The sequence below is a fragment of the Oncorhynchus mykiss genome, chromosome 21 (genome assembly GCF_013265735.2).
Source record: "Oncorhynchus mykiss isolate Arlee chromosome 21, USDA_OmykA_1.1, whole genome shotgun sequence".
In the NCBI taxonomy this organism is placed as follows: domain Eukaryota; kingdom Metazoa; phylum Chordata; class Actinopteri; order Salmoniformes; family Salmonidae; genus Oncorhynchus; species Oncorhynchus mykiss.
In genome coordinates, this window is record NC_048585.1 from 30166797 (window position 1) to 30186390 (window position 19594).

General features: G+C 45.9%; 1 protein-coding gene across 3 annotated transcripts in view; it reads left to right on the plus strand.

Annotated features, from left to right (window-relative positions):
- Window positions 1-2682: 2682 nt before the first annotated feature.
- The window catches only part of LOC110501060 (diacylglycerol kinase iota), a 49298-nt gene continuing 32386 nt past the window's right edge, over window positions 2683-19594 (plus strand). For all 3 annotated transcript variants that reach the window (XM_036957597.1, XM_036957599.1, XM_036957598.1), the window contains exons 1-2: window positions 2683-3224; window positions 18689-18797. In XM_036957597.1, the coding sequence (XP_036813492.1) occupies window positions 2992-3224; window positions 18689-18797 (342 nt within the window). In that variant the 5' untranslated portion in view covers window positions 2683-2991. The remainder of the gene's footprint in view (window positions 3225-18688; window positions 18798-19594) is intronic.

Below are 19594 nucleotides of genomic sequence, written 5' to 3' on the forward strand. Positions count from 1 at the left end.
AAGGTTTGACCACCAGCCATTCAAATCAACTTACTCAAATGTTTTCACCCAGTGGTTCTCAAACTGGTTTTGCCTCGGGACCCAAATGGAACCAGATTGTCTCAGCCGCGATCCAATATTCACATGGCGATTATTTTTGGTTTGTTGCCAAAATGCAACCTGGATTATTTTATTTTTGCAGTACTATTTGAAAGTAAATGTACAAATTATATGACAAGGGAACAACAGTACCTCATTTTTCATTTTGCCCATATTCTTGATGAGGAATGTGAAGTTCACTGGTTTCAGACTGCAAAATCAACCAAATAGTTCTACTGATTTCTACACACGTTCTATCTGGTTTTAGTCGTTTCAGTTCAGACTGGAGTATTTTTTTTATTTTAAATACACTCGCCAGTTGAGAATCGCTGTTTTAACCCTCACTCCAATGTTCAAATAAATTACAGCTCTGCCTCTGGCAGACGGGTCTATGGATTCAACTGGTGAGTGTGTGACCATGCGGTCGTCTATGCACGTTTCTGTGTGTGCATTTATGCACATTTCTGTGTGTGCATTTATGCACATTTCTGTGTGCATTTTGTCAAATGTTGTGTCTGTTCAGATGATGATTTGCTTAGAATGAAAGTCTCATGGTTGGGAGGTGGGATACTGACTGCATTTAACAGAAAAACAGAGACTTACTGACAGAATCAGATGCATTTTGTCAAACGTTGTGTCTGTTCAGATGATGATTTGCTTAGAATGAAAGTCTCATGGTTGGGAGGTGGGATACTGACTGCATTTAACAGAAAAACAGAGACTTACTGACAGAATCAGATGCATTTTGTCAAACGTTGTGTCAGTTCAGATGATGATTTGCTTAGAATGAAAGTCTCATGGTTGGGAGGTGGGATACTGACTGCATTTAACAGAAAAACAGAGACTTACTGACAGAATCAGATGCAATTTGTCAAATTACTGCAAAAGCATCATTTCCAATCCTTAACTACTTAGTCATTTCCCTATTCATTCCCATAGTGGGTTATAATGATGCAACTGATATGTCAATTTTGGCAAATGCCAGATGGGCTGGACCATTTTTTGTTGTTGGGTGGGCTGGTTGAATTTTCTTCTTTTTTTTTAACATAAAAAATACAACAATGAGCAAGGTGACATGGCCAGCGGTATACTAATCTATAATAAGGGTTTGGCTGATCAGTCGGCAACGGCCCAAGATCATGGATCGTAAAAAACAAAGGGTGCCTATAAATGCAGAAAGAGCACATTCTACATTGTCACTTCACTCAAAACAAATGTGTGGTGGCTAAAACCATGATTTGGTCAAACAGTAAAGTGTATTCTCATGATTCCTGTAGTGAAAGTGTCTGTCCTGCCCATGTGTCTGCCCTCGCTGGGGCCTGCTGCTGTGATGAGCGAGCCTCTCTCCTATCCCCCCATCAGCTTGAAAGACAAATGCGTTCTGATTGTATAACATTAAGAAATGCAATTGTGGAAAAAGCACAGCTTTGGAAGCTTTGTTCCCTTCTCTGACGAAGAGAGGAGGGTCTCCGCTTTCTGTAGGTATCATTGTATTTATCAACTCTCAATATTCAGCTCAATAACTATTTTGATATGGCGAAATGTGCACCGGATATTGCGAGGGCCTCATGGGTAGGTCTCATGAGTAGGATGTTCAATTTACTGTTGGATGAATACATGGCTACTATCGGTGTGTATTATATTTAGAGTTCGCTATCTAATTAACTCATTTTGTGTTTTCACTTTCTCAGGTTTTGAACCCTAAATTAATGATCCTATTATATGAGTTAGTGCACATAAAGATGTATGTAATTCATCTCTTTCGGGAAAAAAGGAGGAAATTCTGGTGTCCTATTTGACTAGGGTGACCAGTCGTTCCTGATTTCCGGGGACAATCTCCGATTTTAGAGCGTTCCCTGAAATTGTCACCGATAAGCCCTCAGAAAGAAAACAACAACTCTGAAGTTAAATTGAGGCAGATATTTCAATAATCAAACGCTGTATCCAATCATATTTGAATGTAAAAATGATGTCTATATCCCTGTTCCAAACTCATTTGCTCCCGCGGTTTCGCCACAGACCTTTTATGAGAATGTTTGATCAGTAATACATTGTGACCACCGCATGAACTACGCCCATGACTAGAACGTGCATCCAACAGCATAGGCTACCAAACTTGTGTGATTGTAAAATTACTAGATAGGCAAAGATGAAAACTGTGGAGGGGCAGTTGCTTTCTGTGTCGTAAATAATGCAAGTATTTCAATGTACTAAAGCGAAATGTTATAGTTTAATATCTGTATTTCCATCCATGCCATTGTTATAGATTTTTTTTGTCAACTTGACAATCACTGGATTGCACATGACAATATCTCGAATCATGCATTCCTGCTTGGATGTGTTAGATGAAATAATTTAAAAAAAATACCTCAGTAGTCTATTTGTTGCACTTATTGAAGGACTATGAATTACTTTGTCTGACCAGATTACCAACAAAGTTAGTGGCACCAGTGACACCAGGAGGAAATTAGTTGGCTGTGCGCATAGTGCTGTGGGCTGGTGTGAATAAAACGCCAGGGCCGAAATCTTGTCCCAGTCCGCCCCTGCTCTGCCCTACTTTTACCATGGTGATGATGCTGCAGCGGAGTGAGGAGGAGCAGGAGTATCCCACAATGCCCTTGTCGGGGCCGGAGATGGATGCTGCCTGCTGCAGCTCGTGAGCTTCTGTTGAGCTGACGCTTGTTTTCCCTGCCGCAGCTCGTGCTGCCATTTCCAGACGGTCATCTCCGAATAGCCGTTCGCGATCACCATCTCGTGCTTGACCGTGCGGCGAACACAGTTCCCCGCCGCTTTGGGTTCCTTCAACAAACGCGACCATAAAAAGGACGGACACTGTCATCCAGCGAAACCCACCGTAGACCGTCTCTGTCTCCCGGAGTAGCCGGGGAGAGGGGGTCCAGCGTCAGCCGCAGCATGAGCATGGACCCCCTGGCCAAGCCCTGCCCGTCCCAGGCGGAGCACACCCCCGGGACCTTCAGCGGCCGGCTGACGGCGCTGGAAGCTGCGGGGGAGGACAGCGAGTCCGGCTGCGGCGAAGAGGAGGCCATGGGGGGCAGCGATACGTTCACTAGCCTCGTCGAGATGGAGGTGGAGACGCTGGAGGAGAAATTAAAGGGTCTGGCTTTTAGGAAACAGACTTCGTATAGGTGAGTCAACGGTAGAAGGCTAGCCTTCAGGAATAAGGGCTAAACGTTATTTGGATAAAAACTAGGATTTAGACAGCAGAGAGGAAGATGGGATTAGAGGACTGTAACGTTAGATAATTCTCTGCCCATTTACATTCACTTGGGCTGTTGTTTGTATTGGCAAACATCGACAAAAACACAATCGAACACACAAATAGAGATAAGAGAGAGGGATAGAGCATTTGATAGCGCACATATTTCTGACATAAGGTCCTCTGAAATACTGTATTATTACTAATATAGTAGACTATTACATTATTAAATTGTGATAACTATCAGAGTAGGTTATTTCTCCCTGACTGAACCACGCATTGGCTTGAGCACACTAGCATTCTGACCTAGTGTCCATAGTGTGTGTGCAAATGCGTATTGTTGTATTTTCTGTGTCGTTTTTCTGTGTGGTGTCGTGTGTGGAAGGGGGGTTATCTTTATTGATTTGCAGGCTGTGTGTGTGTGTGTGTGTGTGTGCCCAACAAAACCCAGAGGAAGCTATAGCTTTCGTTCTGATTTAGTGAGAGATGGAGTGTGCGTGTGTGTGTGTGGTCTTGCATAGCGTAGTGTGTCGGTCAGTCTGCCTCTTGTATTGGAAAACGGTCTGCTTTGGAGGTCAAATCAATATCGCCTAATGATTTGTTTGCCGTTTGGTTTTTGTGGAGAGATGTTGAAATCTTTAGTCTGTCTGTCTGCCTTCTGGTTTGTAGTAGCCATAGTGAATGAATGCATCAGGATTCATGCAGCTCCTGTGTCTGTTTGAAGTCCAAGCTCTCCGTGGTCTAAGTGTGTGATTCAAACAAACCTGAGAAATGATACCGTTGAACATCAAAGGCTCTCTCTCTCTGTGTGTGTGTGTGTGTGTAAAACAATGACTTCTTTCAGACCAGTAATAGGTACCCCCTTCACCAGTCTGTAATAGTGACACTGCCCCCAGGGGGCAGACCACAGCTGGAGAGTGTGTATTGTGGTAATCAGGCAGAGTGTGTAATTGTGTGTCTCTGTGTGTGAGTGTCAATAAATACATTTGATTGATTGATTGAGATAGACAGACAGACAGATATGTAGATATATAGATAATAGAGAGAGTGTACTTAGTGTGTTGTATCCCCACATTGAGCTGACTCCCACTGGGTGAGTGGTCACACAGGACTGTGTTCCCAGAAAGCTCTCGGCCCTTTCATCTATTCTGAGACGTCTATGTCTGCTACCCATAAATAAACAACGCTCAGACACCCAGCGGGTGTGTGTGTGTGTGTGTGTATGTGCAGTGGTGGGAAAAAGTACCCAATTGTCATACTCGAGTAACAGTAAAGATACCTTAATGGAAAATGACTCAAGTAAAAGTGAAAGTCACCCTGTCAAATACTACTTGAGTAAAAGTCTAAAAGTATTTGGTTTTAAATATACTTAAGTATCACAAGTAAATGTAATTGCTAAAATATACTTAAGTAAAAGTATACATAATAAAACAATTCCTTATATTAAGCAAACCTGATGGCACCGTTTTCTTGTTTTTTAAATTTATTTACGGATAGCAGGCATCATTTACAAACAAAGAATGTGTGTTTAATGAGTCCGCCAGATCAGAGGCAGTAGGGATGACCAGGGAGGTGAATTGGACCATGTTCTCTCCTGCTAAGCATTCAAAATGCAACGAGTACTTTTGGGTGTCGGGGAAAATGTATGGAGTAAAAAGTACATTATTTTCTTTAGGAATGTTGTGAAAGTATAATAAAATACAGATACCCCAAAACACTACTTATGTAGTACTTTAAAGTATTTTTACTTAAGGACTTAACGCCACTGTGTGTATGTGTGTGTGTACGCAAGTGTGTGTTTGCATGCATTCGCATGTGTGGTTGTCTGTGTTGTATGTGGGGTAGCCTATCTCCCAGAGGAGGACGTTCAAAGCCTCTCTCTCTCTCATGTGGGATAAAATCGTTTTTACTTCATCCCCAACCAGGACACCCAACAACAGAGAGAAGATTAACAACCACACAGAGAGAAACAGGACAGGATGGAAAAACATCAACTCTGATGTGCTGATCTAGGATCATTTTAGCCTTTTAGATCCTAATGAGTACGATTTATATGGACAGATCCTAGATCAGCACCCCTACTCCGAGACACCTTCTGGATATGGTTCCCTGATCGCAGTTCCTGCCTGCAGTAACTGAAGGAAGAAGCATTGAACTGACCAGAACAGACAGACACTGACAGCAAAATTGTTACGGCCCAAATCCGGCCCACATCTGTTTGGCCCAGTTACCATTTATTGTTATTATCGTCCAGAATTGGGTCAGATCTGTTTGCCATGAAAAGGCCACAACATCCATAACCCAGACTCAAATATTGGCGTAAAACTCTCCAGGAGGCCTGTCGGGATTTAATCAGTTGTCACAGTGAGAGAGTAGAGCGCTCAGCCTGGGACTTCAGAAAGAGACTTGTGCTCTTCTGAACAGCCCATCAGAGTCCTAATTGTAGAATTGTTCAGATGACACATTTTCCCATCCCGAACCAGTGAACAGTTCAACATACAATATGAATGGGTTTCTGTTCCTGACAAACTCTGAGTCATAGGCCTTTTCTTTTTTGGGCAAAAGAACGTGCCCTGTTTTCTCTCCTCCGTCCTCTCTCCTCCGTGACCCCGGAAACTGATAAGTGGCCGAGTTGTCGAGGAGTGTGTCATTTCCGTTAGTAGGCAAACGGAAGACGGCCCTTCCCTCCTTGATAGCGTCCTTTTGGTGAGGAAGCACAAGTGTATCCTACCGCGGAAGAGTTTTGAATCAGATCAGTTGCATTGTCGGAGGAGAAAAGCCAGCACACAATTTAAAAACGATATGCTACTTATCTTTGTATTTATAAAATGTTTTGCACATAAACTTCTTTTTTAATTTTTTTTATAACTTTACACATTTATTTTGGGACACACCCCTGTAAACGTAATTTGCCTGATGACACGCGAGAAGAAGGAGCTTCCCGTTTCATACAGGTGCATTTTCCGTCCACGTTCCCCCCCCCCACGTCGCCTCTCCTGGATTACCTTTGACCTTTTTTTTTCCCAAAAGGAGGAGAGAGAGAACGGAGGAGAGAGGACATGAGCCTACAGGCTGATCTAGGGCTACTGTGTCTCTAAAGCATCATACTGTATGTCAACTGAGCTGCCACCAACTTTAAGGAGACAAAACCTTATCCTTAACTGAAACAATAACAAAGCGTTCTCCCCGTCCCTGTGTCGCTAAACAACGAAGGGAATGATGCTGGAGAAATGTAACCACTCTCAAATTCATAGGCATCGTTATGGATGCAAGGACTGACATCCATGATTTTAAATGTGTAGTTTTAACCATGATTTGAGGTTATTACAGTGTTTGTTTACATTGTTTACGTTGTTTACAAACTTATATTTTGGCTTCTAATGGGGAACGACAGTTGAAATAAGCTCATGAGGCATTTATAGGTTATCGTCTTCAAGAATAATGGGTATATATCATTGATTTATAAGTCCAAAGATGTATATAGCACCTAATGATTCTAGCTTTAACTTTGCACTGGGCTTGGTAGTGGTTGTATGTCCTTGGGAAGAGCCTCGGCCTGGTAGTGGTTGTATGTCCTTGGGAAGAGCCTGGGCCTGGTAGTGGTTGTATGTCCTTGGGAAGAGCCTGGGCCTGGTAGTGGTTGTATGTCCTTGGGAAGAGCCTGGGCCTGGTAATGGTTGTATGTCCTTGGGAAGAGCCTGGGCCTGGTAGTGGTTGGATGTCCTTGGGAAGAGCCTGGGCCTGGTAGTGGTTGGATGTCCTTGGGAAGAGCCTGGGCCAGGTAGTGGTTGGATGTCCTTGGGAAGAGCCTGGGCCTGGTAGTGGTTGTATGTCCTTGGGAAGAGCCTGGGCCTGGTAGTGGTTGTATGTCCTTGGGAAGAGCCTGGGCCTGGTAGTGGTTGGATGTCCTTGGGAAGAGCCTGGGCCTGGTAGTGGTTGGATGTCCTTGGGAAGAGCTTGGGCCTGGTAGTGGTTGTATGTCCTTGGGAAGAGCCTGGGCCTGGTAGTGGTTGGATGTCCTTGGGAAGAGCCTGGGCCTGGTAGTGGTTGTGTATGGGAAATATACAAGACAGAATTTGTTGTCATTATTAAAGGCTGACTTTGAGCAATACAACCTCTCTCTCTCTCCCTCTCATCTCTCTCTCTGCTTTGAGCTGAGGGCTGTACAGCAGGGAGGAAGTACATCCCCTCCATTTCCTCACTAACTTATTCATGTGCAGCAGAGAGAGCGTGCTGCTGACGCCATCGTTTTATACAGATGAATACATAATGATAACACACTGAACGTTGACTGTCTAGTGCAGGGGAAGAGAGGGCTTACAACTGTCTGCTTCTATCTAGCCTGTTTCAATGATCCCCCCCTCGTCCGCTCTCTCCATCTTTTCCTCTCTCTCTCTTTCTCTCTCTGTCCTTCTGTCCCTTCGTTCAGTCCCTTCGTCCTCGTGTATTTCTAAAGCAGGCAGCGGGCGTAGGGAGCAGCCGGACGGATGGACAAAATTAAAAGACAGATCAGGGCCCAGGCGGTGACCCCTTCATATGAACCCTTTGATAACTGAGGGAGAGGAGGAGTCGATCATTCTCTGTGAGTTGTGATTACTGAGGGAGAGGAGGAGTCGATCATTCTCTGTGAGTTGCGATTACTGAGGGAGAGGAGGAGTCGATCATTCTCTGTGAGTTGTGATTACTGAGGGAGAGGAGGAGTCGATCATTCTCTGTGAGTTGTGATTACTGAGGGAGAGGAGGAGGAGTTGATCATTCTCTGTGAGTTGTGATTACTGAGGGAGAAGAGGAGGAGTCGATCATTCTCTGTGAGTTGTGATTACTGAGGGAGAAGAGGAGGAGTCGATCATTCTCTGTGAGTTGCGATTACTGAGGGAGAGGAGGAGTCGATCATTCTCTGTGAGTTGTGATTACTGAGGGAGAAGAGGAGGAGTCGATCATTCTCTGTGAGTTGTGATTACTGAGGGAGAGGAGGAGTCGATCATTCTCTGTGAGTTGCGATTACTGAGGGAGAGGAGGAGTCGATCATTCTCTGTGAGTTGTGATTACTGAGGGAGAGGAGGAGTCGGTCATTCTCTGTGAGTTGTGATTACTGAGGGAGAGGAGTAGTCGATCATTCTCTGTGAGTTGTGATTACTGAGGGAGAGGAGGAGTCGATCATTCTCTGTGAGTTGGTTTGAAGGTGGATAAGCTGCTGAGTTTCTGGAGTTTTGGCAGCCCGTGAATGTGCTGAAAGGCATTGGAGCGGTGTGTATTTGAGCTGCGTGTGTGAGATGGTTGGGTGTTCTGTGTGTGTGTGTGTGTGTGTGTGTGTACTGCATACTGTGTGCGTTCTGCACATCGCTTGCATGCATACACACGTGCAGAACGCACACAGTATGCAGTACACACACACACACACACACACACACACACACACACACACCAGGATGTTAGTAGTGTGATACATCCTCCTCTCTTTCCTCCTCATTGTGGGTTGTAATACCCTGTTCTGGTTGTCCAACACTGAGATGTGTGTGTTTGTGAGTGAGTGTGTGAGAGTGAGTGAGTGAGTGAGTGTGTGTGTGTGAGTGTGTGAGTGTGTGAGAGTGAGTGAGTGTGTGAGTGTGTGAGAGAGTGTGAGGTGTGTGTGTGTGTGTGAGTGAGGTGTGTGTGTGTGCATGCCAGTGTTTTATTTGATGGGAGCAGGTCTGTGGGGCAGGTCAGACACACAGACAGTGTCTGATAATACGTGCGTAGGTAACCGTCAGTCTTAATCTGTGTGGTGAAGAGAGGAATGGGGGGATGTCTGTTTTAGGAGTAGAGGACAGATTATTCCTTTAAAAGGTCTCTCTGTCTCCTGGCGTTTTCCAGAGCAGCGCTGAGGTTGGGGCTGGCGACTGGTGTTTTCATCCCATAATGCAGTGTGATGAGGCATTAAGGGGATTGGATGTTCAGGCTGCGTGGAGTCAGTCTCTCCTTATTTGGTGTTTGTCTGGCTGTAAGAGGCTTTGGATCCTGCCCCCCCCCCCCCAACATCACATCACCCAGCACCAGGCAGACCAGGCTGAGGGGCCCTACTACAGCCCCAAGTTTCAGCAGGATTCACTAGGCCCTAGAGTGGATGGCTGGGCAGGAACAGGTGTGGTGTGTGCCTGTTAAACCTGCTGTTTGTCTGTCAGAGCTCTCTGCTTAGACAAATACCCCCCCCCTCCTCTCTCTCTCCCTCTGTGCTGTCCAGTCCATCTGGCAGTGCCACAGACAGTCCCACTGAGCTGAGACTGACTCCATCACTGTGACACATGTCTGGCTGAGAGAGAAAGAGAGGGAGAGGAGAGAGAAAGAGAGGGAGAGGAGAGAGAAAGAGAGGGAGAGGAGAGAGAAAGAGAGGGAGAGGAGAGAGAAAGAGAGAGAGGGAGAGAAAGAGAGAGAGAGGAGAGAGAAAGAGAGGGAGAGGAAGAGGAAGAGATGAGAGAGGAAGAGAGGAGAGGAGGAGAGGAGAGAGGAAGAGATGAGAGAGGAAGAGAGGAGAGGAGGAGAGGAGAGAGGAAGAGAGGGAGAGGAGAGGAAGAGAGGGAGAGGAGAAAGAAAGAGAGGGAGCGGGAGGAGAGAGAAAGAGAGGGAGGGAGAGGAGAGAGAAAGAGAGGGAGGGAGAGGAGAGAGAAAGAGAGGGAGGGAGAGGAGAGAGAAAGAGAGGGAGGGAGAGGGGAGAGAAAGAGAGGGAGGGAGAGGAGAGAGAAAGAGAGGGAGAGAGAGGAGAAAGAGGGAGAGGAGAGAGAAATAGAGGGAGGGAGAGGAGAGAGAGAGGGAGGGGAGAAGGGAGGCAGAGAGAGGAAAGGAGGCGATACACACCTCTCACATCCTCATCCTAGTGCATGAGGTGCCAGTGTGTCAGGGTTTATGTGTGAGCAGAGCGTGTGAGTGTGTGTGTGTGTGTGTGTGTGTGTGTGTCTGTGAGCAAGCGAGGCATTAGCTCTGAATCGAGAGTCATCTCTCTGAGTGCTGAGGGACTAGCAGTGTTCTGTAATCCTACCAGTCGTATATATACACACACACACACACACACACACACACACACACACACACACACACACACACACACACACACACACACACACACAAAAGCTTAATAAAATGCCTGGCTGTGGTTCTAGCATCCAGACAGGTGTGGGAGTTAATTGCAAAAGTATTGATACATGTAAGCTTCACTCTGTGAATTATCTCAACAGACACACACACACACACACACACACACCCACACACACAGCACACAGCACACAGCACACAGCACACAACACAGAATACACAGAACAGTTGTTTGGAGATCTCAGTAATTCTAGAACGTCCCTTGCTCTCCAGCTGTGGTCTGGGGGGCCTTGTGTGTGATTTCTCTGGGTAGCAGAGCCTCATTTAGTAAATCATTGATTCTATTAACCAGTGAGGAGATGAGAGTGAGACCGTAGCCAGGAGACACCACTCCTTCAGCAGCAAGCCTAACCTCTGTCTAATCCTGTTCCAACGTTATTCCTGCTCAACTCTAACCTTATTATAACCTCTGCCTAACCCTATTACGACATGAATGCAATCTAACGCTTGTTTCAACAGTGATACGGTGTTGTTACAACCTCATTCTAACCCGGTTTGAACATTATTAATACAAAACCCTTTTTTAAACCTTACGCTAACCCTATTTCAACATTATTCCAGCCATATTCAAGTGTCAGTTTTCCCTTCATTCCCACCTGGGTTAATGTTTTGTACCAGAAATAGAACTACAGATTTCACCATTGACACAAGGGACTTTGAATGAAAGCGGTAAATGCTGCTGTTATATTTTGATATGACAGTTCAGTCCTTTTCTTCTGCTGGCCGGTCTGTTCTGCGCTGATGGAAGGTCATGGAGAGCAGCATGCTTCAGATACTTCCCCCACAGTACACGCAGACACACACACCCACACACACACACTGGGTAATTATTGAGGTGTCACGACCCTGTGTAAAAGAGAGGGAGAATGAGAGAAGAACAGAGAGAGAGAAATAGAGGGAGAGAGGATCCTCTGTCGCGAGTGGGCACATTCCCTCCCACAATTCTGGAACTGATGCCCATGTAGACACACACACACACACACACTGAAAGAGAGAGAGAGAGAGATAGACAGAGGGAGAGAGACAGAGATATATGCCATTAAAGCTGTTTTTGGAACTGCCGCCTCTTTGAGAGGAGAGGGGGTTGGCAGGGTAGGAGTTCTGGAAGAATGTGCTGCTTCTTTTCTTCTGTGGCATGAAAGAGGCAGAACGGACAGAAGGATAAGAGACGAGAGAAGCTTGAGCCCCCGAGCACTTGGATTCTGTTTGGAGGTTGGGGTGCAGAGCCAAACCACCCACTGACCCTCTCTCACTCTCTCTCTCTCTCTCGCTCTCTCTCTCTCTCACGCTCTCTTTCACTCGCTCTCTCTTTCTCTCTCCCACACTCTCATTCTCTTTCTTTCTTTCACTCTCTCTCTCTTTCTCTTGCTCTCACTCTCTCTTTCGCTGTCACTCTCTCTCTCTCTCTCTCTCTTTCGCTCTTTCGCTCTCTCTCTTTCTCTTTCGCTCTCTCTCTCTTTCGCTGTCTCTCTGCCTAAGGAAAAGTAATGTAGGCCAATAGAGGAGTGAAGGAATAGGACAGCTTGAACCACCCTTACACACACACACACACACACACACACACACCCTCTGCTCCTGGTCAAGGACAGCAGCGGTGAGCATCTGTTCTATTGGGACCCTAACCCTCCCCAGTGGCTGACACCTCTTCCTCCTCCTCTCCCTCTCTTTGCTTTCTTCCTATTCCTCCCTCCACTGTCCCCCTCCCCACTCCTCTGTTACTCTCATTCCAAACCGAAATGTGTCTGTGTGTCTGTTTGTATGTGTGTCTTTTCAGTGTCTGTGTGTCTGTTTGTATGTGTTTTGTGTGTGTGTGTGTGTTTTCTTTCAGTGTCTGTGTGTCTGTCTGTATGTGTTTTGTGTGTGTGTGTGTGTGCGTGCGTGGTTAGAGGTGGGGTGGGAGAGGGATAGAAATAGAAAGAGGAAGGGGGGGGGTCAGGGGGAAAGGCCCAGGCTTCCTGTCTGCACAGACAGGATGGAGCTCAAACACACACACACACACACACACACACACACACACACACACACACACACACACACACACACACAGGTTATCTTCTCTCTCCAACACCTACTCCTCCCTCTCCACTGGTGTCCAGGCAGCCATGCTATTACATGTGTGTGTGTGTGTCTTTGCGAATGCGTGTTTGCGAGTGTGTGTATTTGTGTCTGTTGTGTGTGTGTGTTACAATGTTAAAAACCCCAGACATTACAGGGTTAAAGAAGACAAACAGATTGAGGACACATCTGCTGTTTCAGTAGCATCTTGTCCTCCTCTTCTCCACTCAGCGCTTTCTTATCTCCCTCCAACAGTACATTAGTTTAATTTAGCAGAAATAAGGAGAGTCAAAGATGAGATTGTTTTTTATCTGCCAGTGAATCGTGCTGACAAAGCAAGCCTCTCCGTACCCCTCTCCTCTCCTCTCCTCTCCTCTCCTCTCCTCTCCTCTCCTCTCCTCTCCTCTCCTCTCCTCTCCTCTCCTCTCCTCTCCTCTCCTCTCCTCTCCTCTCCATACCTGTCCTCTCCTCTCCTCGCTCCTCTCTTTATACCTCTCCTCTCTCCTCTCTTCTCCCATCCTCTCTCCTCTCTCCACACCTCTCCTCTCCTCGCTCCTCTCTTTATACCTCTCCTCTCTCCTCTCTTCTTTCCATACCTCTCTTCTCCTGTCCTCTCTCCTCTCTCCATACCTCTCTTCTCCTCTCCTCTCTCCATACCTCTCCTCTCTCTATACCTCTCCTCTCTCCTCTCTCCATACCTCTCTTCTCCTCTCCTCTCTCCATACCTCTCCTCTCCTCTCTCCTCTCTCTATACCTCTCCTCTTTCCTCTCTCCATACCTCTTTTCTCCTCTCCTCTCTCCTCACTTCTCTTCTCTCTTTTGTGTTTTTGAAGAAGTGGTGAAGTCTCACAGGGATTTTAGTTAAGTGTGTGTGTGTTGTATATGATACACAGTCTGATCTAGCAGGCGGTGTGTTCAAAGTGCTTTGGTAGGGGTGTGTGTGTGTCATAGCAGTGCTGCGAGGAGCGGAGTTGATCTAATAGGAGCTGATAGTGAGCTCTGTTCTCACTGCAGCTGCTCTCGCATACACCCACTCAGAGAGAGAGAGAGAGAGAGAGAGAGATGCTGTATTTAGATGAACTCAGAGGGAAGGAAGTTTGAGGTTACCATGACAACCCTTTCCTGACCCTCTCCCTAGTCTCGTCCACCCCTGGTCAGTGTGTGACTGTGAGTGCTTATTGCGTGTCGTTAAGATCTGGTCTACACTATTTTGAGTTTTCCTGCCATTGTCTATGTATGTGTTTGTGTGCATTGGGCCTTTATGCGTGTGTGTGTGTGTGTCTGTGCGTGTGTGTGTGTGTTTGCGGTTGAAGAAACTCTCATTCCGTCTTAAAAGAAACAACAACAAAAAGGAATGGTGTAATCCGCACTGTGTACGTGATGTTGTGAATTCTATGTCACGTAAAACCTTGGACCGGCGCGCTGGCGAACAGCTGTCGGTGTCAGGTCGTGGGTCAACGGTCAGGGTCGTGAGGGTGACGCAATGTTCCCAGAATAGACCTTGGGGTGACTGAGATGGGGGAAGACTGGGATGATGTGGCTAAGTGGCACGGACCATCTGACACCACACACACACACACACACACACACACACACACACACACACACACGGTATAGGAGACTGGTGTCAAGTCTCAGCTGCCCGTCACAATGATCAGAACAATTACCTGGTGTGTGTGTGTTACTAAGGATGCATTTCCATCAGTACCTGTCGACCAGTGGACACTAGTTGCAGGACTGTAGAAGTGCAGGGCGGAGGGGCGGAGAGGAGCGTTTGTGGAAGACTGATGGAGAGAAAAGGACAGAGGGGATGAGAGGAGAGGTAGAATAAAGGAAGTACGTTGGTATCGCAGGCTGCTGGGTTACAGGTGAGTGAGCGGCCAACCTCGGGTAGGGCTTTTCAAACCTCTCCTCCGGGACACCCCCGCCGTTCCGTGGATTTGAATTATTCCAGAGATAGCACACCTGATTCAACTAATTATCAAGCCCTGGACTACTTGAGTCAGGTGAGCTAGTTTAGGGCTACAACAACATTGTGAAACGCCTGGGGGTGCCGAGGAGAGCGTTCAAAACCCACTGGCTTAGGGTATGTGTGTATTTGTATGGGGTCTGTGTGTATTCCATAGATTGATGAGTTCCAGTCAGGATTGAGGTCAGGGCTTTGTGATACCTTGACTTTGTTGTCCTTAAGCCATTTTGCCACAACTTTGGAAGTATGCTTGGGGTCATTGTCCATTTGGAAGACCCATTTGCGATCAAGCTTGAACTTCCTGACTGATGTCTTGAGATGTTGCTTCAAAATATCCACGTAATTTCCTGCCTCATGATGCCATCTATTTTGTGAAGTGCACCAGTCCGTCCTGCAGCAAAACACCCCCACAACATGATGCTGCCACCCCCATGCTTCAAGGTTGGGATGGTGTTCTTCGGCTTGCAAGCATCCCACTTTTCCCTCCAAACATAACGATGGTCATTATGGTCAAACAGTTCTATTTTTGTTTCATCAGACCAGAGGACATCCAAAATGAAATCTAGAATTGGCTTCCTATATCGCAACAAAGCATCCTTCACTCATGCTGCCAAACATACCCTCGTAAAACTGACCATCCTACCGATCCTCGACTTCGGTGATGTCATCTATAAAATAGCCTCCAACACTCTACTCAACAAACTGGATGCAGTCTATCACAGTGCCATCCGTTTTGTCACCAACGCCCCATACACTACCCATCATTGTGACCTGTACGCTCTCGTTTGTTGGCCCTCGCTTCATACTCGTCGCCAAACCCACTGGCTACAGGTTATCTACTAGTCTCTGCTAGGTAAAGCCCCGCCTTATCTCAGCTCACTGGTCACCATAGCAGCACCCACTCGTAGCAAGCGCTTCAGCAGGTATATCTCACTGGTCACCCCCAAAGCCAATTCCTCCTTTGGTCGTTTTTCCTTCCAGTTCTCTGCTGCCAATGACTGGAACGAACTGCACTTTAAGCACCAGTTGTCAGAGCAGCTTACAGATCACTGCACCTGTACGTAGCCCATCTGTAAACAGCCCATCTATCTACCTCATCCCCATACTGTATTTATTTATCTTGCTCCTTTTCACCCCAGTATCTCTACTTGCACATTAATCTTCTGCACATCTACCATTCCAGTGTTTAATTGCTATATTGTAATTACTTCGCCACCATGGCCTATTTATTGCCTTAACCCTCATATCTTACCTCATTTGCATTCACTGTATATAGACTTTTTGTTTTCTTTTGTTCTACTGTATTATTGACTGTGTTTTGTTTACTCCATGTGTAACTCTGTGGTGTTGTTTGTGCCGAACTGCTTTGCTTTATCTTGGCCAGGTCGCAATTGCAAATGAGAACTTGTTCTCAACTAGCCTACCTGGTTAAATAAAGGTAAAATTAAAAAAATGTAAAAAATTCTCCAAAAACTACAATCTTTGTCCCCATGTGCAGTTGCAAACCGTAGTCTGGCTTTTTTATGGTGGTTTTGGAGCAGTGGCTTATTATTTGCTGAGCGGCCTTTCAGGTTATCTCGATATAGGACTCGTTTTACTGTGGATATTGATACTTTTGTAGCTTGTAACTAGTTTTAATGACTCCTAAGTGTATGTACACTTCTGACTTCAACTGTATATAATGCTGTTGAACAGTTACAATAGGCACTGTATTGGAGATGCTTTTATATGAGATGGTGTCTTGGTAGAGGCATTGAGTGGGTACAGTAGGGTGACCTCATCTTTGGGGGTTGGTCCTGCCTGTGTAGCAGCCTGACAGTCAGAGGATACAGGTGTGTGTGCGTGCGTGCGTGCGTGCGTGCGTGCGTGCGTGTGTGTGTGTGTGTGTGTGTGTGCGCAGACCATGATGCTGACACTAAGTCTCTACTCTATAATTACATCTTTACACAGAGACAACTGGTGCATACTGGGTGGTTACTATAGCAACCATGTCAGCCTTGCACTGCTGCCACGACTTATAGAAGGAAGAGGAGGAAGAAGAGGAGGAGGAGAAAGAAGAGGAGTAGGCAAGGAGGACAAAGGAGATGAGAGAGAGAGAGAGAGAGAGAGAGAGAGAGAGAGAGAGAGAGAGAGAGAGAGAGAGAGAGAGAGAGAGAGAGAGAGAGAGAGAGAGAGAGAGAGAGATGGAGGCGAGAGATGGAGGCAGAGGCACAGTCTGCTTTTTTCGGTAGTTGCTCAGTTAATCAGTCAGTTGTGTGGGTATCTTTCTTTGGTTTATGTGATACACCAGCAACCACTAACTTCTACATCGGGGGAGTGTCAATCACCAGTTGGGATCAATTCAGTTTTCCATTCGGTTCATTCTGAATTTTCGCCCAGTGTTTTCTCTGAGGATTTTTTTAAGGAATTAGTTTAATTTCAGTTCACTTCCTGGATTTACTGAACTGAAAAGTGAACTGAATGAACCCCAACCATGGAGTGCATATTCTAATCTGTTACCCTGTTGACTGTTAGGTGCCTGAGCCGACTCGTTCCTCTGTAGAGCCCCCATTACTGTATATCCATCCAGTCTAACACCAAAGTCATCAAATCAAGCTTTAATACCTTGATCCTGCTATGTACTTAGTAGATTACTAAGCATGCAGTTGAAATGCAATGGTGGTCTGTCTGCCCTCTGTCTGTGTGTCTCTGTGTGTGTGTGTGTGTGTTCAACACACTACAGTACATAGCTACTCTCTGATCGCTGAGGCATCAGGTGTTGATAGTAGTGAATGAACACAGGCCTCTCTATCACTCTCGCTATCATATACACTCTCTCTCTCTCTCTCTTTATCCCACTCCCTCACACACACATCCGTATCTCTACTTTGTCAGTCTACTCAAACTGTCTATCCTGTCAGATCAGGTCCCGGCTATAATCAGGTTAGATTAATCTAGATCACTCAACACTAAAAACACTGATGAGCGTGTGTGGGAAGTTTGTGTGTGTGTTTCTTTATCACTGGTATCTGATAAGAACAGGGGTTAAGTGTGTTTGGACAGTATGGGTGTGTGTTTGTGTGTGTGTGTGTGTTATGTTATCACTGGTATCCGTTAATGCGGTAGATTTTAGGTGCATTATTGTCTGTCAATGTGGTGTGTGTGTGTGTGTGTGTGTTGGCCTCAGTGGCATGCATTTTCAGTCGCGTGTTGTCACCCACGTACGTCTATTTTGTGTGTGTGTGTGCAGGGGCTCGTGTTACGTAGCCCTGTAAGCAGCCCTGTTTTTGTCACGGTGGATAATTCTAGATGAGGTCTGAAACTTTCAACAGGTTGTCAGGTATTCGGGAAAGGGAAAGGGGGGGGATACCTAGTCAGTTGTACAACTGAATGCCTTCAACTGGAATGTGTCTTCTGCATTTAACCCAACCCCTCTGAATCAGAGGGGGGGCTGCCTTCATTGACATCTTTGGCACCAGGGGAATTAGGCACACTTTCCACCGTACCTATCCACACACACACGCACGCACGCACGCAGGCCTCACCATACGCCCTCTGTGTTGCATACTGCATAGGACAAATGAGAGAGAGATGAGGTGGAGCAGGGTAGTTGCTGTTATTTAACCCACCTAGATTGTCACAGTTACAGCGGGCTGGAGATTGGAATATAGGCAGCTACTCTGTAGGACGGATCTGAATGTTAGATTTATTGTATTACATTATACTGAACATACTCAATATTATAGTGCTATTACGCATTAAGCATACAAATGTTACTGCGAGCAGATAGCAGAGATTTAACTCTCAAAGTTGGTTATAGGGAGGTTGTGGGTTGTTGTAGGGGAGGCTTTAAGGAGGTTGTGTGGAGGTTGTGGGGAGGTTATATTGAGGGAGAGGGCGCCAGGAGCAGCTCTCAACACTGCTGACTCATCCTACCCCTGACTGAGAGAGCAGACGTTTTCTCTCTCTCCCTCCGTCCCCCTCTCTTTCTTTCTCTCCACATCTCTCCAGAGTATCGGGGCTACTGGGTCAGTGTACTGAAGTAGCATCATGCAATCCTCTCTAAAAAAAACATGGTGTTATTTTCCTCAATCACCGGAGTCCCTTCATGTCACTGATTAAAGATGGTACTCATCAATGAATCCCTTCATGTCACTGATTAAAGATGGTACTCGTCAATGAATCACTTCATTTCACTGATTACAGGTCAAGAGATTTGATATGATGGGTCACACTAATACTTTAATAATGTGTGTGTTTTTCAGGAAAGCCATCTCGCGGTCGGGTCTCCAGCACTTGGCCCCGGTCCACAAACCCATGCCCCCCATCACAAACGGACCGTCCAAGGAGATACGCACGTTCGTTGACTGGACAGTGAGTCACACACACAAACAAACACACACACACACGGAAAACCGTGTTTTTGGAACACTTTTTGGAACACTTCACGTGTGATGACGGTTCACGTGATCACATAACCTTTCAAATATGGATAGAGTATTTCACCTGAGATGCCCTGCAAACAAAAATCAGTTCTTAGAATACACACACAAACAACACATACAGCATTTCCAACTTACATATTTGACACACTTGATTAGATTGTTTATTTATACAGGGCTTTTTATTCAACACGTCCTCCCTGGGATTTGAACTCACAACCTCTCGGTTCGCAGCACGATGATCAACTTGCTACGCCACCATGTCTGTGTCAACGACTGATTTCACACTTTGAACTTCATATTCCATCTCAGCTTTGTTAAAAAATAAACTCAAGAAGAAAATATGATATTTACCATAGTGATTCAGCAGTAACATTAAAGCAGAATAATATGCCCCACCAACATTAGATATCTATACAGAAAACCCTCAAATGTCTGAAATACGTCAATTAAATCAATGATGGGAGAATAGTCAGATTAAAGAGGTTCTCCGGTACTTTTGTATTCTTTTTTTGCCAGTAGTTCTGAAAGTAGAACTCACGAGCCTAAAGTGGTCCCCGAAAATGGCCTAGTACATCACATACAGTATGTGCATCACGTCATTGCTCTCTCTCTCTCGCTCTGCTATGGGTTCATGATGTACCTCTTGCTAGCTGTCACTCATGGGGCGAGAGGCTGAAGCCCATTGGTTGAACTCGAATTGCTCGGGTTCTGGACCACATGGGGGAA